The following is a 19,191-nucleotide window of genomic DNA, read 5'->3' as shown; positions in this document are numbered from 1 at the left end:
GCAGGAAGATTTGGACAGTGATTGGACGTGTTGCTTGAAGGACAGTTCAGAGTCCAGGACTACAACTAGAACCTTGGCATGTGGAGATGGGCTGATGATAGTTGTGCCATTGATTTTGACAGAGAGATGGGGGGAAGGGGCATATGGGGGAGGAAAGATTATAAATTTGGTTTTGGATAGATTGAGTTTGAGGAAGTGGTGTGACATTCAGACTAAAAGTATATTAGTGATACGTGAGGAGACGGAGGGATGGAGCTGAGGGGTAGAGAGATAGATTTGGGTGTTGTCAGCAGAGGCGGTATTGGAAGCCGTGGGAGGCTATCAGTTGACCCAGGGAGGAGGTGTAGATTGAAAATAGGAGAAGTCCAAGAACAGAACCTTGGGGGACCCCAACAGAGAAAGGAAGAGGAGAGGAGGAAGTAGAGTTGTAAGAAACACTAAAGGTGCGGTTGGATAAGTAGGAAGAGAACCAGCGAAGGGTACAGTCATGGAGATCAAAGGCATGGAGTTTTTTGAGGAGGAGGGGGTGGTCAGCCATATCAAAGGAGGTCCAGAAGTAGGAGGACAGAATAGTGTCGATTGGTTTTGCCTGTTAGTAGATCGTTTGTTAGTTTTAGGAGAGCAGTTTCTGTGGAGTGTTGAGGACGAAATCCAGACTGAAGGTGATCAAGAAGACCATTATCAGCGAGGTGGACACTCAGTCGGTTGAAGGCCAGACATTCGAGGAGTTTGGATAAGAAGGGGAGCAAGGAGATGGGGCGTAGATTGTTAGGACTGGGTGGGTCCAGTGAGGGCTTTTTAAGTATGGGTCTGAAAAGTGCATGCTTTAGAGAGTTGGGGAAGATGCCAGAAGAGAGGGAGAGATTGAAGATGTGAGTTAGAGAGTGTAGCATAGAGCCAAAGTGTGAACATAGCATTTGTGAGGGAACAGGATCCAGAGGGCAGGTGGTAAGGTAGGCATTACCAAGTAGTTTAGCTACGTCGTCTATAGTGGTGGGGTTGAAAGAGGGAAATAATCCTTGTACCTGTGGGCATGAAGTGTAAAGTGTGGAGGGTATCAGAACGGTAGAGATCTCCATGCAAATTGTATAAATTTTCTGTTTGAAGGGAGTGGCAATTTCCTGGGCAGTGAATGAGTTGGCAGGTACAGGCATTGGAGGACGAAGTAGAGAGTTGAAGGTAGAGAAGAGTTGATGGGGACGGGATGATAAGTTGCTAATGAGAGTGATAAGATAGTTCTGCTGGGCAGTGCTGGAATTGTATTTTTGGAGGGCAGATTTATATTGGTTGAAATCTCTCTGAGACTTAGTCTTACGCCACAGGCACTTGTGAGCACGACTATGTTTTTTTCAGACTTCTAGTATCATCTGTTTACCCAGGTTGAAGGGATTGGGGCCTGATTCTGTGTGTAGTGAGGGGTCCGGTGAGTCCAGTGAGGCTAGAAGTGAAGCGTTGTAGACAGAAGTGGCCAGGTTGATGCAGGATAGGGGTGATATTTTGTTGTAGAGGTTGTCGGTATCGGAGTAGAGAAGAGAAGAGTTGAGATGACGAAGGATTCTGCGGGTAATTTTTAGATGGTTGGAGGGAGAGGAGGTGGTGGAGAGGGAGAGAGTGAAACCAATATGGTGGTGATCAGAGAGACGGAATGGATAGTTTGAGAGGTTGCATGGCGTGCAAAGGTGAGAGAAAACAAGGTCAGGGGTATTGCCTTCAGAGGGACTAGGAGCATGTATCCATTGCCCTGACCTCCAAAGGAAGTTAGGCTGAGAAGTTTGGAAGTGGCAGGAGTGTTAGTATTAATAGGGATGTTGAAGTACCCGAGAATGATTGTAGGAATTTCAGAGGAAAGAAAGTAGGGTAGCTAGGCAGAGAAGTCATCAGGAATAGGCTGATACTGGTCCTTCGGCTATCCTTAGAGAAACCGGAGTGAAAAGACAGATGCAATGTGCTTCCAAAGAGCAGAGCGACAGAGAGGGAGGTGGCTGAAGGACCTGAAAGGTGCTATGTGGGGCAAGAAGGATTCCAATGCCTCCTCCCTTCCATCCACTGGACCTGGGGGAGTGAGTCCAGAGAAGACCCCCATGGGATAGGGCAGCAGAAGATGCAGTGTCGGATTCGTGGAGCCAGGTTTCTGTAATGTCGAGCAGGTTAAATGAGTTGGCAATAAAGAGGTCATGGAGAGAGGTGAGTTTGTTGCAGACAGATGATTCACTGTCACTGAATCCCTTGAGCTCCTCCAATCTTCGAGGTGCTATCTTCCCCAAGCATCACCCCGCTTCCCTGCTGGGTCCCTAGATTGGCATTCCCGATACTTTTCAAGCATCACCCCACTGGTCTACTCGGTCCCTGACTGGAAACACAAGGCTGCTCTGCAAGCGTCACCTCCACTGGTTGGGTCCCTGACTTCATCACCACCTGAAGTTTCCCGGTTCTCCACCATCCCCGGTTGGTGAAAATTCTGCTCCGGTACTTGCTTCAGTTACTCACAGTGGTCCCTGGTAATAAGGTGGATGGTCCCTTGGTGGCGAGAGCTTCCCCTCTACCTCCGACCACGACAGGTCCTCCGGCCGGCAGAACCGTCACTTCTGGTTGGACTGCAAGCCGCAATCCCAACCCTGTGCTGCTCTCTTACTTCTGTATAGACCCTCACACAGCCTGGCAGACAGATGCTCCCGGGATAGGCCCAATGTATGGCTTAGCAGCCTGGGCAATACAACACACATCCACCCAGACAGCCGTCCAGGTGGTACAGAACATAGATGACCTGACTCCACCCGAATATATAGGGTCTCCCAGCAGGCCAAGAGATCCAAAAAAACCCGTGCCCATTGGCTGTGATACCCCACATACCCAAAATCTGATCTTGCATTGCCCCTCTCATATCTAATGCCACTAAGTACCCGGCCACCTAGCGACAAAAGAGAGAAGTGTAGCAATTACAGACTTATGCCCCATACACACGGTCGGACATTCCGACAACAAAATCTGTTGGATTTTTTCCGATGGATTTTGGCTCAAACTTCTCTTGCATACACACGGTCAGACTACATTATCAGAAAATCAGACGAGGTGACGTAAACCACGTACAATGGGACTATAAAGAGGGCAGTAGCCAATAGCTTTTGTCCCGTAATTTATTGTGAACATGCGTGGCACTTTGTCAGTTGGAATTGTTACACACGATCAGAATTTAAACAATCGGATTTTGTTGTTGGAAAATTTTAGATCCAGCTCTCAAACTTCAGAAATTCCGACGGAAAAAGTCAAATGGAGCCCAGACACGATTGGATTTTCCGACACCAGGATCCGATCGCACATTTTCCGTTGGAAAGTCCGACCATGTGTACAGGGCATAAGAGCGAACCCCTCAACAATCAGTCAAAGTAGCTATACCTAGCAGGTCAATTTATGAGTAACCCTGTCTAAACATCAGGGTGCTGCATAGGTATGTCTAGGACATGGGGTCACAGGGGAAAGGGCAATAAATGGAGTCATAGGTATCTCTAGGACATGAAGTCACAGGGGGAAGGACAATAATTGGGGTCATGGGTATTTCTAGGACATGGGGCCACAGCGGGATGGACCATAAATGCGGTCATTGGTATCTCTAGGACATGGGGTCACAAGGAGAAGGGCAATAAATGGGGTCATATGTACCTCTAGGACATGGGGTCCAGGGAGAAGGACAATAAATTGGGTCATAGATATCTCTAGGACAGGAAGTCACAGGGGGAAGGGCAATAAATGGGGTCATAGGTATCTCTAGGACATGGGGTCACAGGGGGAAGGACAATAAATGGAGTCATAGGTATCTCTAGGACATGGGGTCACAGGGGGAAGGGCAATAAATGGGGTCATAGGTATCTCTAGGACATGGGGTCACAAGGGGAAGGACAATAAATGGGGTCATAGGTATCTCTAGGACATGGGGTCACAGGGGGAAGGACAATAAATGGAGTCATAGGTATCTCTAGGACATGGGGTCACAGGGGGAAGGGCAATAAATGGGGTCATAGGTATCTCTAGGACATGGGGTCACAGGGGGAAGGACAATAAATGGAGTCATAGGTATCTCTAGGACATGGGGTCACAGGGGGAAGGGCAATAAATGGGGTCATAGGTATCTCTAGGACATGGGGTCACAAGGGGAAGGACAATAAATGGGGTCATAGGTATCTCTAGGACATGGGGTCACAGGGGGAAGGACAATAAATGGAGTCATAGGTATCTCTAGGACATAGGGTCACAGGGGGAAGGGCAATAAATGGGGTCTTAGGTAGGGATGAACCGAACACCCCTCGGGATGGTCCGCACCAGAACCTGCGAATGGACCGAAAATTTGTGCAAACTTTAGAACCCCATTAAAGTCTATAGGACTCAAACATTCAAAATCAAAAGCGCTAATTTTAAAGGCGAATATGCAAGTTATTGTCTTAAAAAGGGTTTGGGGACCCGGCCCTTTGTGTCTTGTATGGATATTAAGGGGAGCCCCGTACCCAAATTAAAAAAAAGGAAAGGCGTGAGGCCCCCAGGACCTATATACTCAGAATAGCAGTATACAGGCGGTGCAAACAAGACAGGGACTGTGTAGGTTTGTTGTTAAGTAGAATCTGTTTGTAATTTTGAACTCGTAAATTTTTAAAGTGTAGCTCCAGCCAAAAAATCTATTTTTAAGCTCTTTGGAAAACATAGGGAAGGGTTATCACCCCTGTAACATTTTTTTGCTGACTGTGCACCTCTTCAGAAGATTTCACCTCACTTTCTGTCCCAATGACAAATGTTTTTTGAAAATTTGGGGTTTTTGGTAAAACAAGGAATGGGATAAAGCATCAGTGGAGAAGAGACACGTTTTTCCCATATCAACTCTTACAGGAGAGAATTTCCCTTCCTAGGGGTAGATTTCATCTCACTTTCTGTTGTCTTTCTGTTGTTGAAAGTAGGGGCCTGCCCTATATGCTCAGCAGAAATTTGGGCCTAAGGTGTTGGTGTTGCCACAACACTGTAAGCCCTCAAAGTGACTCTCGATGGGTGCTGGAACAGGCCCTGCTGTGAAATATTATATCAAAAACTTTAATTACACGCCCCTGTTAAACAGGGGCTGAAAAATTTGGCCTTAGCCACTGGTGGTGGCGCCCAGAACCAAAAATGTTCTTCCAAGCTATCAGCATTATCATTGAGGGGGAAGAGGATAGTCACTCAGCATCAGCATAGACAGTCTTGAAGGGATCTGACATTTAAAAAAAAAATATTTGGTTACATCAGCTTCAGGTGCTTGGTAGCTGGTGGTGATCCAAGACTGATTCATTTTTATGAAGGTCAGTCAATTAACCGAGTTGATGGACAGCCTGTGATCGGTTACAAAGCCACCAGCAGCACTGAAGGTGCGTTCCGAAAGAACGCTGGATGCAGGACAGGCCAGTAGCTCAACTGCATACTGTGCAAGCTCTGGCCAGTGATCCATCTTCAAGACCCAGTAATCCAGAGGATTTTCAGTGGGAAAGGTGTCCAAGTCTAACCTTGCCCTAGGTATTCCTGCACCATGTAAATCAGACGCTGGCGATGGTTGCTGGAACCAATCATACCTTGGGGCTGCGGACTAAAAAATTGTCTGAACCCATTGGTCAGACGGCCACCTTCTCCACCGCTCCTTCTGACCGAAGCCTCAGCAACATGTTGTCCAGGACCAGGAATTTGTAATCTCCCAGTCTCCGGGAACGCGTTGCACAGACCTTTCTGCAAGGCCTCCTGAACATGTTTCATCCTCTGCTCCCTCTGCGACAGCAAGATAAGGTCTGCAACCTTACCCTTGTAACGTGGATCAAGGAGGGTTGCCAGTCAGTAATGATCCCTTTCCTTGATCCTACGAATACGAGGATCCTTCCGCAGGCTTTGCAGGATCAGGCAGGCCATGCAGCGTATGTTAGCTGAGGCATTCGGTCTGGAGTCCTCTGGGTCACTAAGGATGATATGATCTGCAGCCACCTCCTCCCAGCCATGTACAAATCCATGGGTTTCTTGGAACTGTAAATGATCCCTGAAAGACTGTTGCTGATGCTGAGTGCTAGGCTCCACCACCATGCTGACACAATCCTCCTCCTCCTCCACTATGTCCTCTTCCTGTATGATTGGCAGGCCAGCAGGAACAGTCTGTCTGGATAAAGGGGGCCTTGAGAGGTAAGGAAGTCCTGCTCTTTATGCCTCTGTTCTGCCTCAAGTGCCCTGTCCATTATTCCATGCAGCGTGTGCTCCAAGAGGTGGACAAGAGGCACAGTGTCACTAATGCATGCCCTGTCACTGCTCACCATCCTCGTGGCCTTCGCAAATGGTGACAGGACAGCGCATGCATCCCTGATCATGGCCCACTGGCCTGGGGAAAAAAACAAGCTTCCCTGAACCTGTCCTGGTGCTGTAGTCACACAGGTACTCATTGATGGCCCTCTGCTGCGTGTGCAGGTGCGGCAACATGGCCAACGTTGAGTTACACCTGGTGGGCATGTCACAGATAGGGCGGTTTTGGGCAGGGTACATTTCTTTTGGAGGTCAGCCAGCCGAGCCCTGTCCAACAAGGCCAAAACATTGCTGTCCACATGCTGGTAGAGAGCCGGAATCGCCTTCCTTGAGAAAAAGTGGCGTTTGGGAACCTGCCACTGAGGAACCGCACATTCCACAAACTCACGGAAGGGGGTAGAGTCTACCAACTGAAAAGGCAGCAGTTAACGTATTTATTTAGCCAAGCTAGCATTCAACCACTGGGCATGTGGATGGCTGGGAGTGAACTTCTTCGGTGGTGCAGCAGCTGGGGCAGGGAAATTTGCCTGGTACAATCGGACGTCGGTGTACCGAGAGCAGATTGCCTGCAAGTACTTGGCTGTGACACACCTAATTCTACACCTTCATTCCTCTCAGTGCAGGCTTCAGAGAGGACTGAGGGGATAGTGGGGTTGGAGATCCCAGCTGATGAGGAGCAAGGAGAGGTCCGCTTTGTTCTTTGGTGTGGGTGTTTTAGGCACGCTTGCTAATGAACTGCATGGCAGGTCGAAATATGTCTGGTCAAGCATGTGGTGCCCAAGCGGCTGATGTTTTGGCCATGCGAGATACGCTTGAGACATATGTTGCAAATAGCAGCAGTGCGATCTGATGCACTCATCTCAAAAAAGGCCCACACCTAAGAACTTTTGGAATAACGCGCAGAGACAGCAGCGCCCTGCACATTCGGAGCTCTGCGGTGTTATGCAGTTGGTGTGCTGCCCTTAAGCTGGCCCCTGGAGGGCATCCTGCTTCGTTGGAGATGTGCTTCCTCCTCCTCTCTCCTATCAGGCACCCATGTGGAGTCAGTGACCTCATCATCCACTCCCTCCTCATCACTGGAGCAAACCTGGCAGTATGCTGCAGCTGGGGCAACATGACTGCCAGATTGTTGTCCTTCTTGGGCACCCCCTCTCTCTGGTCTCACGTTACTGCCTTCCTCTAGCTGGGTACCATCATCAGAGCCTTCAAAACGCTGGGCATCCTCCTGGAGCATGTACCCAACACTGTGGTCAAAGAGTTCGGGGGACTCCTCAGGAGGACATGGTAGGGCTAGGGAAGGAGTGACTGATGCCATTGAGCCGAGGGAAGAGGCCGCGTTGGCAGCTGTTTTGCCAGACAAAGTACCCTGAGTCTGGGTGAGAGAGGATAAGGAGGATGAATACGGCTTGGTCATCCACTCTACCAAGTCTTCGGCATGTTGTGGCTCAACGCGGAGAGCTGCCAAAAAAAAGGACAAGTGTGCCCCATGGCCACGTGCTGATGAGGATGCACCATGTCCATGACCAGCACTGTTGCCTCTAGACACAGAGCCTGCTTGCCCTCTTTTATTGGCTCGTGACTGCCTCTCCTTGTTGGTCATACCAGACATACTAATGTAGCTGCACAAAGCTGGGACTTATATATATACCGATTATACTCCTGCTAGCAGAATCAACTGCCTGCCTGTAGTATTATTACTAAGACGACACCGGCAATTGTATTCAGGTAAAGCTTTAGGTGCACACTGTGCAAAGGACAATAAATCAAATCACTGAAACTCCTGTATTTGTATGAGAATGCCAGAAATTGTATTCAGGTAAAGCTTTAGGTGCACACCGTGCAAAGGACACTAAAACATAATACTGTATTCAGGTAAAGCTTTAGGTGCACGCTGTGCAAAGAACACAGTACACTAAGTGAAAATAGTACAGCTCCCTGCCTGTCAGTATATTATGAAGAGAAGAACAGGAACGGATCGAGCTAAACTTAATACAGTGTATAACTATATATAGAACACACCTGGGATGCATATATATCCTCTACACACTGTAACTGAAGCTAACTGACTCGCCTGCCTGCTCTATCTAACTCAAATAAAATTACACTCTCTCTCTCTCTCTCTCTCTCTCTGTCTGTCTTTAACCATCGCCGCAACACACTACACAAGGCCGCCACATATAGTGTGGGACATGTACTAAACTCCCTGAGGCATAATTGGCCAAAGCCACCCTGGCTTTGGTCAATCATGTCTCTCCGTTTTTTCTGCGATGTGATTGGCCAAAGCATGCGGGTCATAGTGCATTCTTGCCCAATCAGCAGCCAGTAATGCACTGCGATGCCGCAGTGAATTATGGGCCATGACGCCCCATTCGAATTTGGCGCAAATGGCCCTTAATGTTCGGAATTCAGTGAATGGCTGAACAGACGATGTTTGAGTTGAACACGAAGTCTTAGGTACGGATGAGCTTGATGTCCAGGTTGAACATGAGTTTGTCTCGAACATCGGGTGTTCGAACATTCACCAAATATCGAACATTACAGAGCGTTTGCGGGAAATTTGAGCGCCTGTGGAACACCCCATAATGCACTGCGAGATCGCAGTGCACTGCTGTGTACAGCCAGAGCGTGCATGTCTGCAGGAGGCAGATGTACTTTGTGACAGAGCAGCAAGGCGCTGATCAGGAGTAAGCTAGGAGAGAGCTTAACTCAAGGAAACCCTTTTGTTCTAAGGAGCAGACCTAAGGCCTAGGCTGCAGGCCTGAAGCAGCTGTGTGGCAGTAACGTAAGCCAGGTAGCTGTATGAGAGAGTGTCACGAGAGGTACAGTGTGGGTACCAAACCGGGACACAGGTAAAGAGTGAAGAGGACCAAGGTCAACACCTGAACAGCAGTGCTGACCAGAGAGCCAGGTGGCTCTGTATTTTCCATTTATTTAATTATTGCTTTGTGGAAGAAACCCATGTGTGGGAATTCTGGATGGACTGTTTTTCTTTTACTTCAATAAACATGGGCCAAAAAAGCCCTTAAACTGCATATCTGGCGTAGACTCAGCTCACTGGTAAGCTCTACACTGAAGCTAAATAACCCCGAATACCACAATATATACGCTGCAGCATCCAGTCAGTGTAGCCTAGAGATCTACATTCTACAGTGCATTCTGTGGTGTACTATTTCTAATCTACTTGAGGTGGTGTATTTGATGCAGAAGAGTTGACTGGCATGATTGACACTATGCCAGTTTTAGCCAGGAATGGTTGTATGCGACAATGGCACCAAGATTCTCTCCGCCCTCCGACAGAGACACTTAACCCATGTCCCATGTTTAGCACGCATCCTTAATTTGGTGGTGCAGCGGTTCTTGAGCAGGTATCCAGGCTTACAAGATCTCCTGAGGCAGACCAGAAAAGTCTGTGGTAATTTCCGACGGTCATACAATGCCAGTGCTCAGCTGGCTGACATTCAAAGGGAATGCAACCTGCCGACCAAATGCCTCATTTGTGATATGCCCACCAGGTGGAACTCAACATTGGCAATGCTGCAGCGGCTGCACTCGCAGCAGAGGGCCATCAATGAGTACCTGTGTGAGTATGGCACCAGGACAGGGTCAGGGGAGCTTGGCTTGTTTTTCACCATGCCAGTGGTTACTGATCAAGGATGCATGCACTGTCCTGTCACCATTTGAGGCTACGAGGATGGTGAGCAGCGACAATGCATGCATCGATGATACTGTCCCTCTTGTCTTCCTGTTGGAGCACACACTTCGTGGAATAATGTACAGGGCACTTGAGGCAGGACAGCGGGAGGAAGAGGAGGACTACCTTACCTCTCAAGGCCCCCGTTATCCAAATAGCATTCATGTGGGCCCGCCAAACACACAGGAAGAAGTATAGGAGGAGGATTGTGTCAGCATGGATGCAGAGGATAACAGTCAGCAGCAGTCTTCAAGGGATGGTTTTCAGTCCCCAGAAACCCAAGGAGTTGTACGTGGCTGGGAGGAGGTAGTTACGTATAATGTGATCCTTAGTGACCCAGAGAACTCACAATTGAATGCATCTGGAAACTTACGCTGCATGGCCTGCCTGATTCTGCAAAGCCTGCGAAAGGACCCTAGGATTCATGGTATCAAGGAGAGGGATCATTACTGGCTAGCAACCCTTCTTTTTTTTTTTTTTTTTTTTTTTTTTGGGCTACTTCAGCGAATTCATCTGCGAGGCGCCAATCAACTTAGCGTTCATTTTAGTTTTCCTCGACTTCACATCACATCATTGTAGCTCGTCTTTTTTCTTTCAATTGCAATGATTTTTATTGAGGTTTCCACATATACAAAGAAACAAGTTAAAAAAGGCAGGGTAGCATAGCCTAATATATTCTGGGGTATAGGATATAATGCAGTTGAGTAAAACGTAGACATAACTTCAATCACGTTTGAGCTTAAATGGTGAGTATATTGCTAGTAATAGGCGAGGGGTGGTGGCATCGACCCCACACCTCAACGCCCCAACTAAAAGTTGTGTTATGGGGTGGGAGACGAAACCCCCCCTCCCCCGCTCTACACCAACATACACCTCCTTTTTCCTCTTTTTCCCTTCTCTTTCTCTCTTTTTTTTCGTTTCCCTTCCCTATCCTTTCTTTTCCCTTCTTCCTATCTTACTCTCCTTCTCTTTCCCTCCTCCTACCCTTCTTTAATTGAAATGCTTTTTATTAAGAGTTTTCCGCACATAGATAGCGGTATTATACCGTATAGAAAGGGAAAAAAGAGACAGGTTACATATCAAGCAAATTAATACGCTAAGTCTGCCGTACCACGGCTACTCATTAGTACCTCCCCTCAATACGCCTCCCCCCCCCCCTATTCCCTCCGAGCCTCCCTCCCAACCCTAACCCCACCTCGAGCACGCAGCGCCGGCAGCAACCGCCCCAGTCATAACCAGATAGCTATAACCGTTTAAGGAAAGGGGTAGAAAAATCCACCCTTAAAAGAGTCCACCTAAGGGGGGAGGGAAGATGCTCCTCCCTACCCCCCAGCCAGCGGGTACTAAACCATTCTTGTGTTGGCCTCACTCCAAAGGGAACCCCATATCGCTCAACCAAGGATACCATAATATCTCAAATTTTCTTAAATTATTTAGCTTTATAAGCATTGCTCTCTCGCACCATATTAAAGAGTTAATTGCATTAACCCAATGTCCAATATCCGGGGGATTTTTAGCTTGCCAGTTAATTGCTATCAGTCGCCTGGCTTGATATAGGCACTTCAAGACAGATGGCTTAATCGGCGACGGAATATTTGTCTCTTCAAATATCCCCAGTAGACAGGCCCTGGCCTCGGGTTTCAGAGTGGTCTTGAAAGCTCTGTTTATTTTAAGAACTATTTCTAGCCAGTAGCTATACAGTTTTGGGCATTTCCATACCATGTGGAAGAGATCACCCGGTGCCCCACATCTAGGACATTCATCCCTAGGTTTCCTGCCCATTTTCCATAGCCTCTGGGGGGTGTAGTATGCCCGGTATATAAGGAACAAATGGGACACTTGCTGAGATGGAGATATAGAGGCCAAATGCCCCTGTTCAAGCGTTTTAGCCCATTGTTCCCGAGATATCGGGCCAATGTCCCCTATCCAACCCTGCCTACTCTTGGCTGGGCCTTCCCCTTTCAAAAAGCTGCCTCTAAGCTTTGTATATAGCCTCGAAATCTGGCCTTTTACATGCCTATGATCTATAAGGGCCTGGAGCTGAGGGATTTCAGTGCGTTCGATAGCGAATGACCCGTATTGGGCTTGTATTGCATGTCTCAACTGCAAATATTTATAGAACGACCTATTAGGGACATTAAATTCCTGTCTGATCGTTTCAAAAGGTTTCATTACGTTCCCCTCGTAGAGATGCACTATTCTGTTAATCCCCTGGCTATCCCATTCCGGAGCTCTATCTACCTTATTTAGTTCGGGCAGATGGCAATTGCGCCATAGAGGGGTATAAGTAGTTACACCCGCATAACCTAGCTTTTGCTTTGCTTGCTGCCATACCTTCCTCATTAGAATATTAGTAGGGCATCTATAAAAAAAGGAGTTAGCCTCCAGGGCTTCGGGTACCAATTTATGAGGTGCTCCCAGCATCATCAACTTATGGTTAGTAGGCCCCCCCTCTTGAAACCCTGCCCCTGCTAAATGCTGAAGTTGGGCGGCCAGGAAGTATGCGCCCAGGTGGGGAATGGCCAGCCCTCCCTCCGCGACGGGGAGCTGCAGCGTATGCAACCCTATCCGAGCATGCCCCTTTTTCCAGATTAGTTCCCGGATTAGCGAGTCCATGGTTTGGAACCATTTCTGGTTAATCCAAATTGGAGAATTATGTAAAATGTAAAGTATTTGGGGTTGCCAAAGCATTTTTACTAGGCTGCAGCGTCCCGCCACCGAGAGAGGGAGGCCGCACCACCTATTAAGTTTCATCTTCATTTTCAGCAGTAGTGGTGCTAAGTTCTCGTTGGCATATTGGCTTACATCCCCAGATATCCAGATACCCAGATACTTCAGCTTGGTCACCGTCTCCAGGCCTACTATCGTTGAGGGCACCCCCTGTTCCCCATGCCTGGACAGTGGTAGAAGGGCTGATTTGCCCCAGTTGATCTCTAAACCTGATTGTTGACCAAACTCGCCCATCAGGTGGATCACTCTATTCAGGGTAGAGTCCACGTCGCCGATAAAAAATAGGACATCGTCCGCGAATAGGGCAATTTTTTCCTCATCACTACCCCGCCGAAATCCCTGTATGTCCGGGGAAGATCTTACCAGAGCCGCCAAAGGCTCCATGGCCAGCACAAAAAGGAGGGGGGACAACGGGCACCCCTGCCTTGTACCTCTCTCCAGTTGGAATAGTTCAGAGACTTCAGTACCCATCTTAATTTTGGCCCTGGGTTTATTGTACATTAATTTTATCCACTGGATAAATAAGGGGCCGAATCCGAACCTCTCCAGGACCCTCCACAAATAGCCCCATTCCAAACTGTCAAAGGCCCTAGTAGCGTCCAGTGCTAAAATAGCCCCCGCCCCCTCATTATCTCTGGGTATTTGAACGTTAAGGAAGACTCTTCTAATATTAGCACTGGTTGCCCTGCCCGGGATAAAGCCCGACTGGTCTGGGTGTATGAGTTTATGGATATATGTATTTAGCCGAATTGCTAATGCTTTGGCTAGTATTTTAATATCCGAGCATAGCAGGGATATCGGGCGGTATGATGGAACTTCCTGGCAGTCCTTCCCCTCCTTCAAGATTAAGATAATATTGGCCTCCCGCATCGAGGCGGGGAGTTCCCCCGTCTCCAATGCGTAATTCAATGTCCCCAGGACATTTTTTTTTACTTCGGACAGTAATACCAACTTTATCAATGGACGACAAACTATCCCTCGAGCTACCACTTACGCTGGAAGAATTAAAAAATGCGGTAGCTGCAATGCCCAACGATAAATCTCCAGGGCCAGATGGCCTCCCTGTAGAAATTTACAAACGTTACGGGGATGTGCTACTTCCGGAACTCCTGGGGACATTGAATTAGGCTAGCAACCCTTCTTGATCCACGTTACAAGGGTAAGGTTGCAGAATTCATCCTGCCTTTGCAGAGGGAGCAGATGATGAACCATCTTCAGTAGGCCATGAAGAAAGGTTTGTGATATGCGTTTCCAGACCCTGGGAGGGTACAATTTTCTGGTGCTGGAAGAGCGGTAGAGAAGGTGGCCGGTTGACCGATGCCTTTAGACAATATTTTAGTCCTCAACGCCAAGATAGGTTCAAGCAACCATCGCCAACATCTGCATTACATGGTGCAGGAATATCTAGGGGCAAGAACAGAACTTTCCAACCCCATTCACTGGGTTACTGGGTCTTGAAGATGGACCACTGGCCAGAACTTGCTCAATATGCAAGTGAGCTACTTGCCTGTCCTGCATCCAGCGTTCTTTCTAAACGCACATTCAGTGCTGCCGGAGGGTTTATAACGGTTCATACAGTGGAGTGTGCTTGTCCACAGACTCCATTGATAGGCTCACATTCATAAAAATGAATCATTCTTGGATCTAGCACCTGATGCTGATGTAACTGATTTGATTTTTCTATGGATGTGGTATCCCTTGAAGACTGCCTATGCTGAGTGACTATCCTATTCCTCTTGATGATGCTAGCTGGCCAACAATATTTTTGGTTTAGGGCACCACCACCACTGCTGAAGGCCCACTTTTTCTGCCCCTGTTTAACAGGGACATGTAATTAGAATGTTTGATCAAATGTTTCACAGCAAGGTCCGTTCCTGCTCACACCAAGTGTAACTGTGAAGGGTTACAACGGGAAACACCCACCACTGTACAGGTATGCGATAGACACCCTCCAGGCATGATATGTAAAGGAATATTTCATTTTTATTGTTTCACTTTAAGCATTCTTAAAATCACTGCTCCCGAAAAAAACTTCAGTTTTTAAAACTTTTTTTGCATTACATGTCCCCTGGGGCAGGACCCGGGTCCCCAAACACTTTTTAGGGCAAAAACTTTCACATAAGCCTTTAAAATGAACACTTTGGATTTTTCACTTTCTTGTCCCATAGACTTTAACAATGTTCACGTGTTCGAACAAACTTTTTGGCATGTCCAGATGTTCTGGTGCGAACCAAACTTGGGGGGGGGGGGGGGGGTCCGGTGTTTGGCTCATTCCTAGTCTTAGTTATCTCTAGGACATGGAGTCACAAGGAGAAGGGCTATAAATTGGTTCACAGGGGGCAACAACTCGACTATAAAAGAATTATCTTCTCACCGTTCCCATTGGAGACATTTCTCATCTGCTTGTCTTCAGGACGGGAAGGTTGTGTGTTTATTTGGAAACATGAATGGGGGTTCAGCCTCTGGCTTTGAGATAATACCCACCACTGACACCCAAATTTACCTGTGAAGGATATTTTCCATTGCAAGGTCCATCCTCAGAGTTTAGCAGCTGCAGTAGAACCTTCTATTGATCACTCCACCTATCCCGAAATCAAACATTTGGGTAAATACAAATCAGCTTTGCACTAAGGTTATCTTACTCAAGTGTGTCAAGTTGGAGGACGCTATAAGTGGGCCGGGTTTAGTGGCTAGGTATGGAGGTGTAGAGGCTGCAGGTACGTAGGTGTAGAGGAATGCAGGTATACAGGTTTAGCGGCTGCAGGTATGGATATGTAGAGGCTGCAAGTATAGAGATGTAGAGGCTGCAGGTATGGAGGTGTAGGGGCTGCAGGCATGGAGACTGAAGGTATGGAGGTGTAGAGGCTGCAGGCATAGAGACAGAAGGTATGAGGGTGTAGAGGCTGCAGATATAGAGGTGTAGAGGCTGCATGTATGGAGGTGTAGAGGAATGCAGGTATAGAGGTGTAGAGACTGCAGGTACGGAGATGTAGAGGCTGCAAGTATGGAGGTGTAGAGGCTGCGGGTATAGAGACTGAAGGTACGGTGGTGTAGAGGCTGCTGGTATGGAGGTGTAGAGGCTGAAGGTATAGAGACTGAAGGTAAGGAGGTGTAGAGGCTGCAGGTATAGAGGTGTAGAGGCTGCAGGTATAGAGGTGTAGAGGCTGAAGGTATGGAGGTGTAGAGGCTGCAGGTATAGAGGTGTAGAGGCTGCAGGTATAGAGGTGTAGAGGCTGCAGGTATAGAGGTGTAGCGGCTGCAGGTATAGAGGTGTAGAGGCTGAAGGTATGGAGGTGTAGAGCCTGCAGGTATAGAGGTGTAGAGGCTGCAGGTATAGAGGTGTAGAGGCTGAAGGTACGGAGGTGTAGAGGCTGCAGGTATGGAGGTGTAGAGGCTGAAGGTTACAGAGGTGTAGAGGCTGCAGGTACGGAGGTGTAGAGGCTGCGGGTACGGAGGTGTAGAGGTTGAAGGTACGGAGGTGTAGAGGCTGCAGGTACAGAGGTGTAGAGGTTGCAGGTACGGAGGTGTAGAGGTTGCAGGTACGGAGGTGTGGAGGCTGAAGGTACGGAGGTGTGGAGGCTGCAGGTACGGAGGTGTAGAGGCTGCAGGTACGGAGGTGTAGAGGCTGCAGGTACGGAGGTGTAGAGGTTGCAGGTACGGAGGTGTAGAGGCTGCAGGTACGGATGTGTAGAGGCTGCAGGTACGGAGGTGTAGAGACTGAAGGTACGAAGGTGTAGAGGCTGCAGGTATGAAGGTGTATAGAGGCTGCAGGTACGGAGGTGTAGAGGCTGCAGGTACGGAGGTGTAGAGGCTGCAGGTACGAAGGTGTAGAGGCTGCAGGTATGAAGGTGTATAGAGGCTGCAGGTACGGAGGTGTAGAGGCTGCAGGTACGGAGGTGTAGAGGCTGCAGGTACGAAGGTGTAGAGGCTGCAGGTATGGAGGTGTAGAGACTGCAGGTACAGTGGTGTAGAGGCTGCAGGTATGGAGGTGTAGAGGCTGCAGGTACAGTGGTGTAGAGGCTACAGATATGGAGGTGTAGAGACTGCAGGTACAGTGGTGTAGAGGCTGCAGGTACAGAGGTGCAGAGGCTGCAGGTACAGAGGTGTAGAGGCTACAGATATGGAGGTGTAGAGGCTGCAGGTACGGAGGTATAGAGGCTGCAGGTACGGAGGTGTAGAGGCTACAGATATGGAGGTGTAGAGGCTGCAGGTATGGAGGTGTAGAGGCTGCAGGTACAGTGGTGTAGAGGCTGCAGGTATGGAGGTGTAGAGGCTGCAGGTACAGTGGTGTAGAGGCTGCATATCATACTGGTCTCTAGGTGATATCTGTATGGCCTGTGAGAGGCGCTCTCCTGTGTTTGGGTGTCGGCTTCATACTGGACAATCTCTATGTTTCAGGTGCAGCAAGTGTTCTGGACGTGGCAGGAAGGCGTGTCCTGTGTGTAGAGGTGAGGGGAGACTCGTCCAATCCCAGCAACTCTCCGTCACATGGTAAGATGTCCATGATATGGGGACCAGTCTGTCCAGTGTGGTGATATGGGGACCAGTCTGTCCAGTGTGGTGATATGGGGACCAGTCTGTCCAGTGTGGTGATATGGGGACCAGTATGTCCAGTGTGGTGATATGGGGACCAGGCTGTCCAGTGCGGTGATATGGGGACCAGTCTGTCCAGTGTGGTGATATGGGGACCAGTCTGTCCAGTGTGGTGATATGGGGACCAGTCTGTCCAGTGTGGTGATATGGGGACCAGTATGTCCAGTGTGGTGATATGGGGACCAGGCTGTCCAGTGCGGTGATATGGGGACCAGTATGTCCAGTGTGGTGATATGGGGACCAGTCTGTCCAGTGTGGTGATATGGGGACCAGTCTGTCCAGTGTGGTAATATGGGGACCAGTCTGTCCAGTGTGGTGATATGGGGACCAGGCTGTCCAGTGTGGTGATAAGGGGACCAGTATGTCCAGTGTGGTGATATGGGGACCAGGCTGTCCAGTGTGGTGATATGGGGACCAGGCTGTCCAGTGTGGTGATATGGGGACCAGGCTGTCCAGTGCGGTGATATGGGGACCAGTATGTCCAGTGTGGTGATATGGGGACCAGTATGTCCAGTGTGGGGATATGGGAACCAGGTTGTCCAGTGTGGTGATATGGGGACCAGGCTGTCCAGTGGGGTGATATGGGGACCAGTATGTCCAGTGTGGGGATATGGGGACCAGGCTGTCCAGTGTGGTGATATGGGGACCAGGCTGTCCAGTGTGGTGATATGGGGACCAGGCTGTCCAGTGTGGTGATAAGGGGACCAGTATGTCCAGTGTGGTGATATGGGGACCAGTCTGTCCAGTGTGGTGATATGGGGACCAGGCTGTCTAGTGTGGTGATATGGGGACCAGTCTGTCCGGTGTGGTGATATGGGGACCAGGCTGTCCAGTGTGGTGATAAGGGGACCATTATGTCCAGTGTGGTGATATGGGGACCAGTCTGTCCAGTGTGGTGATATGGGGACCAGTCTGTCCAGTGTGGTGATATGGGGACCAGTCTGTCCAGTGTGGTGATATGGGGACCAGGCTGTCCAGTGTGGGGATATGGGGACCAGTATGTCCAGTGTGGTGATATGGGGACCAGTATGTCCAGTGTGGTGATATGGGGACCAGTCTTTCCAGTGTGGTGATATGGGGACCAGTCTGTCCAGTGTGGTGATATGGGGACCAGTCTGTCCAGTGTGGTGATATGGGGACCAGGCTGTCTAGTGTGGTGATATGGGGACCAGTCTGTCCGGTGTGGTGATATGGGGACCAGGCTGTCCAGTGTGGTGATAAGGGGACCATTATGTCCAGTGTGGTGATATGGGGACCAGTCTGTCCAGTGTGGTGATATGGGGACCAGTCTGTCCAGTGTGGTGATAAGGGGACCATTATGTCCAGTGTGGTGATATGGGGACCAGTCTGTCCAGTGTGGTGATAAGGGGACCATTATGTCCAGTGTGGTGATCTTGGGACCAGGCTGTCCAGTGTGGGGATATGGGGACCAGTATGTCCAGTGTGGTGATATGGGGACCAGTATGTCCAGTGTGGTGATATGGGGACCAGTCTTTCCAGGGACGGTTGGACTGATTTCTCCTCATTCCGTTGTTTCAGGAGAACTCTGCACTCAGAATATATCTGTAATCCTCGGATTCCGGAGAATAAAGTTCCCACAAGTCTCCTGAGGAAGGTGACGGGGGAGGTGGTTGTGAAGGACAGTGATGTGACGGTAGGTGGACGTTGGTTGTGGTGGGAAGGAAGATTGGGCCCTCTGCTCAGTAAGAATGGGGGGATGGGTTCTGCAGTTTTCTGGGATTATCCAACAAGAGGATATATGGGGCGATCTACAAATCTCATCAGCCAATCAGAAAAGGACTTCACTGATCTGACTGAAGGAACCTGAGTGTGGTCCAAGAGACCACCCATGGATACGTGACCCCAAAATATGGGATGAGGAAATCGAA

The 19,191-nt window shown here is 49.0% G+C and overlaps 1 protein-coding gene across 3 annotated transcripts in view; it reads left to right on the top strand.

The window, feature by feature from the left end:
- Positions 1-19,191, top strand: part of LOC143959282 (protein SSUH2 homolog) — an 80,263-nt gene that overhangs the window by 25,066 nt on the left and 36,006 nt on the right. For all 3 annotated transcript variants that reach the window (XM_077467959.1, XM_077467958.1, XM_077467960.1), the window contains 2 exons: positions 17,108-17,200; positions 18,842-18,956. In XM_077467959.1, the coding sequence (XP_077324085.1) occupies positions 17,108-17,200; positions 18,842-18,956 (208 nt within the window). The remainder of the gene's footprint in view (positions 1-17,107; positions 17,201-18,841; positions 18,957-19,191) is intronic.

The sequence above is a fragment of the Lithobates pipiens genome, unplaced genomic scaffold (genome assembly GCF_037356315.1).
Source record: "Lithobates pipiens isolate NorthernLeopardFrog02 unplaced genomic scaffold, aLitPip1_a1.2 Scaffold_69, whole genome shotgun sequence".
In the NCBI taxonomy this organism is placed as follows: domain Eukaryota; kingdom Metazoa; phylum Chordata; class Amphibia; order Anura; family Ranidae; genus Lithobates; species Lithobates pipiens.
Note: the sequence above shows the minus strand (reverse complement) of the source record. Positions and strands in the feature narration are given on the sequence as shown.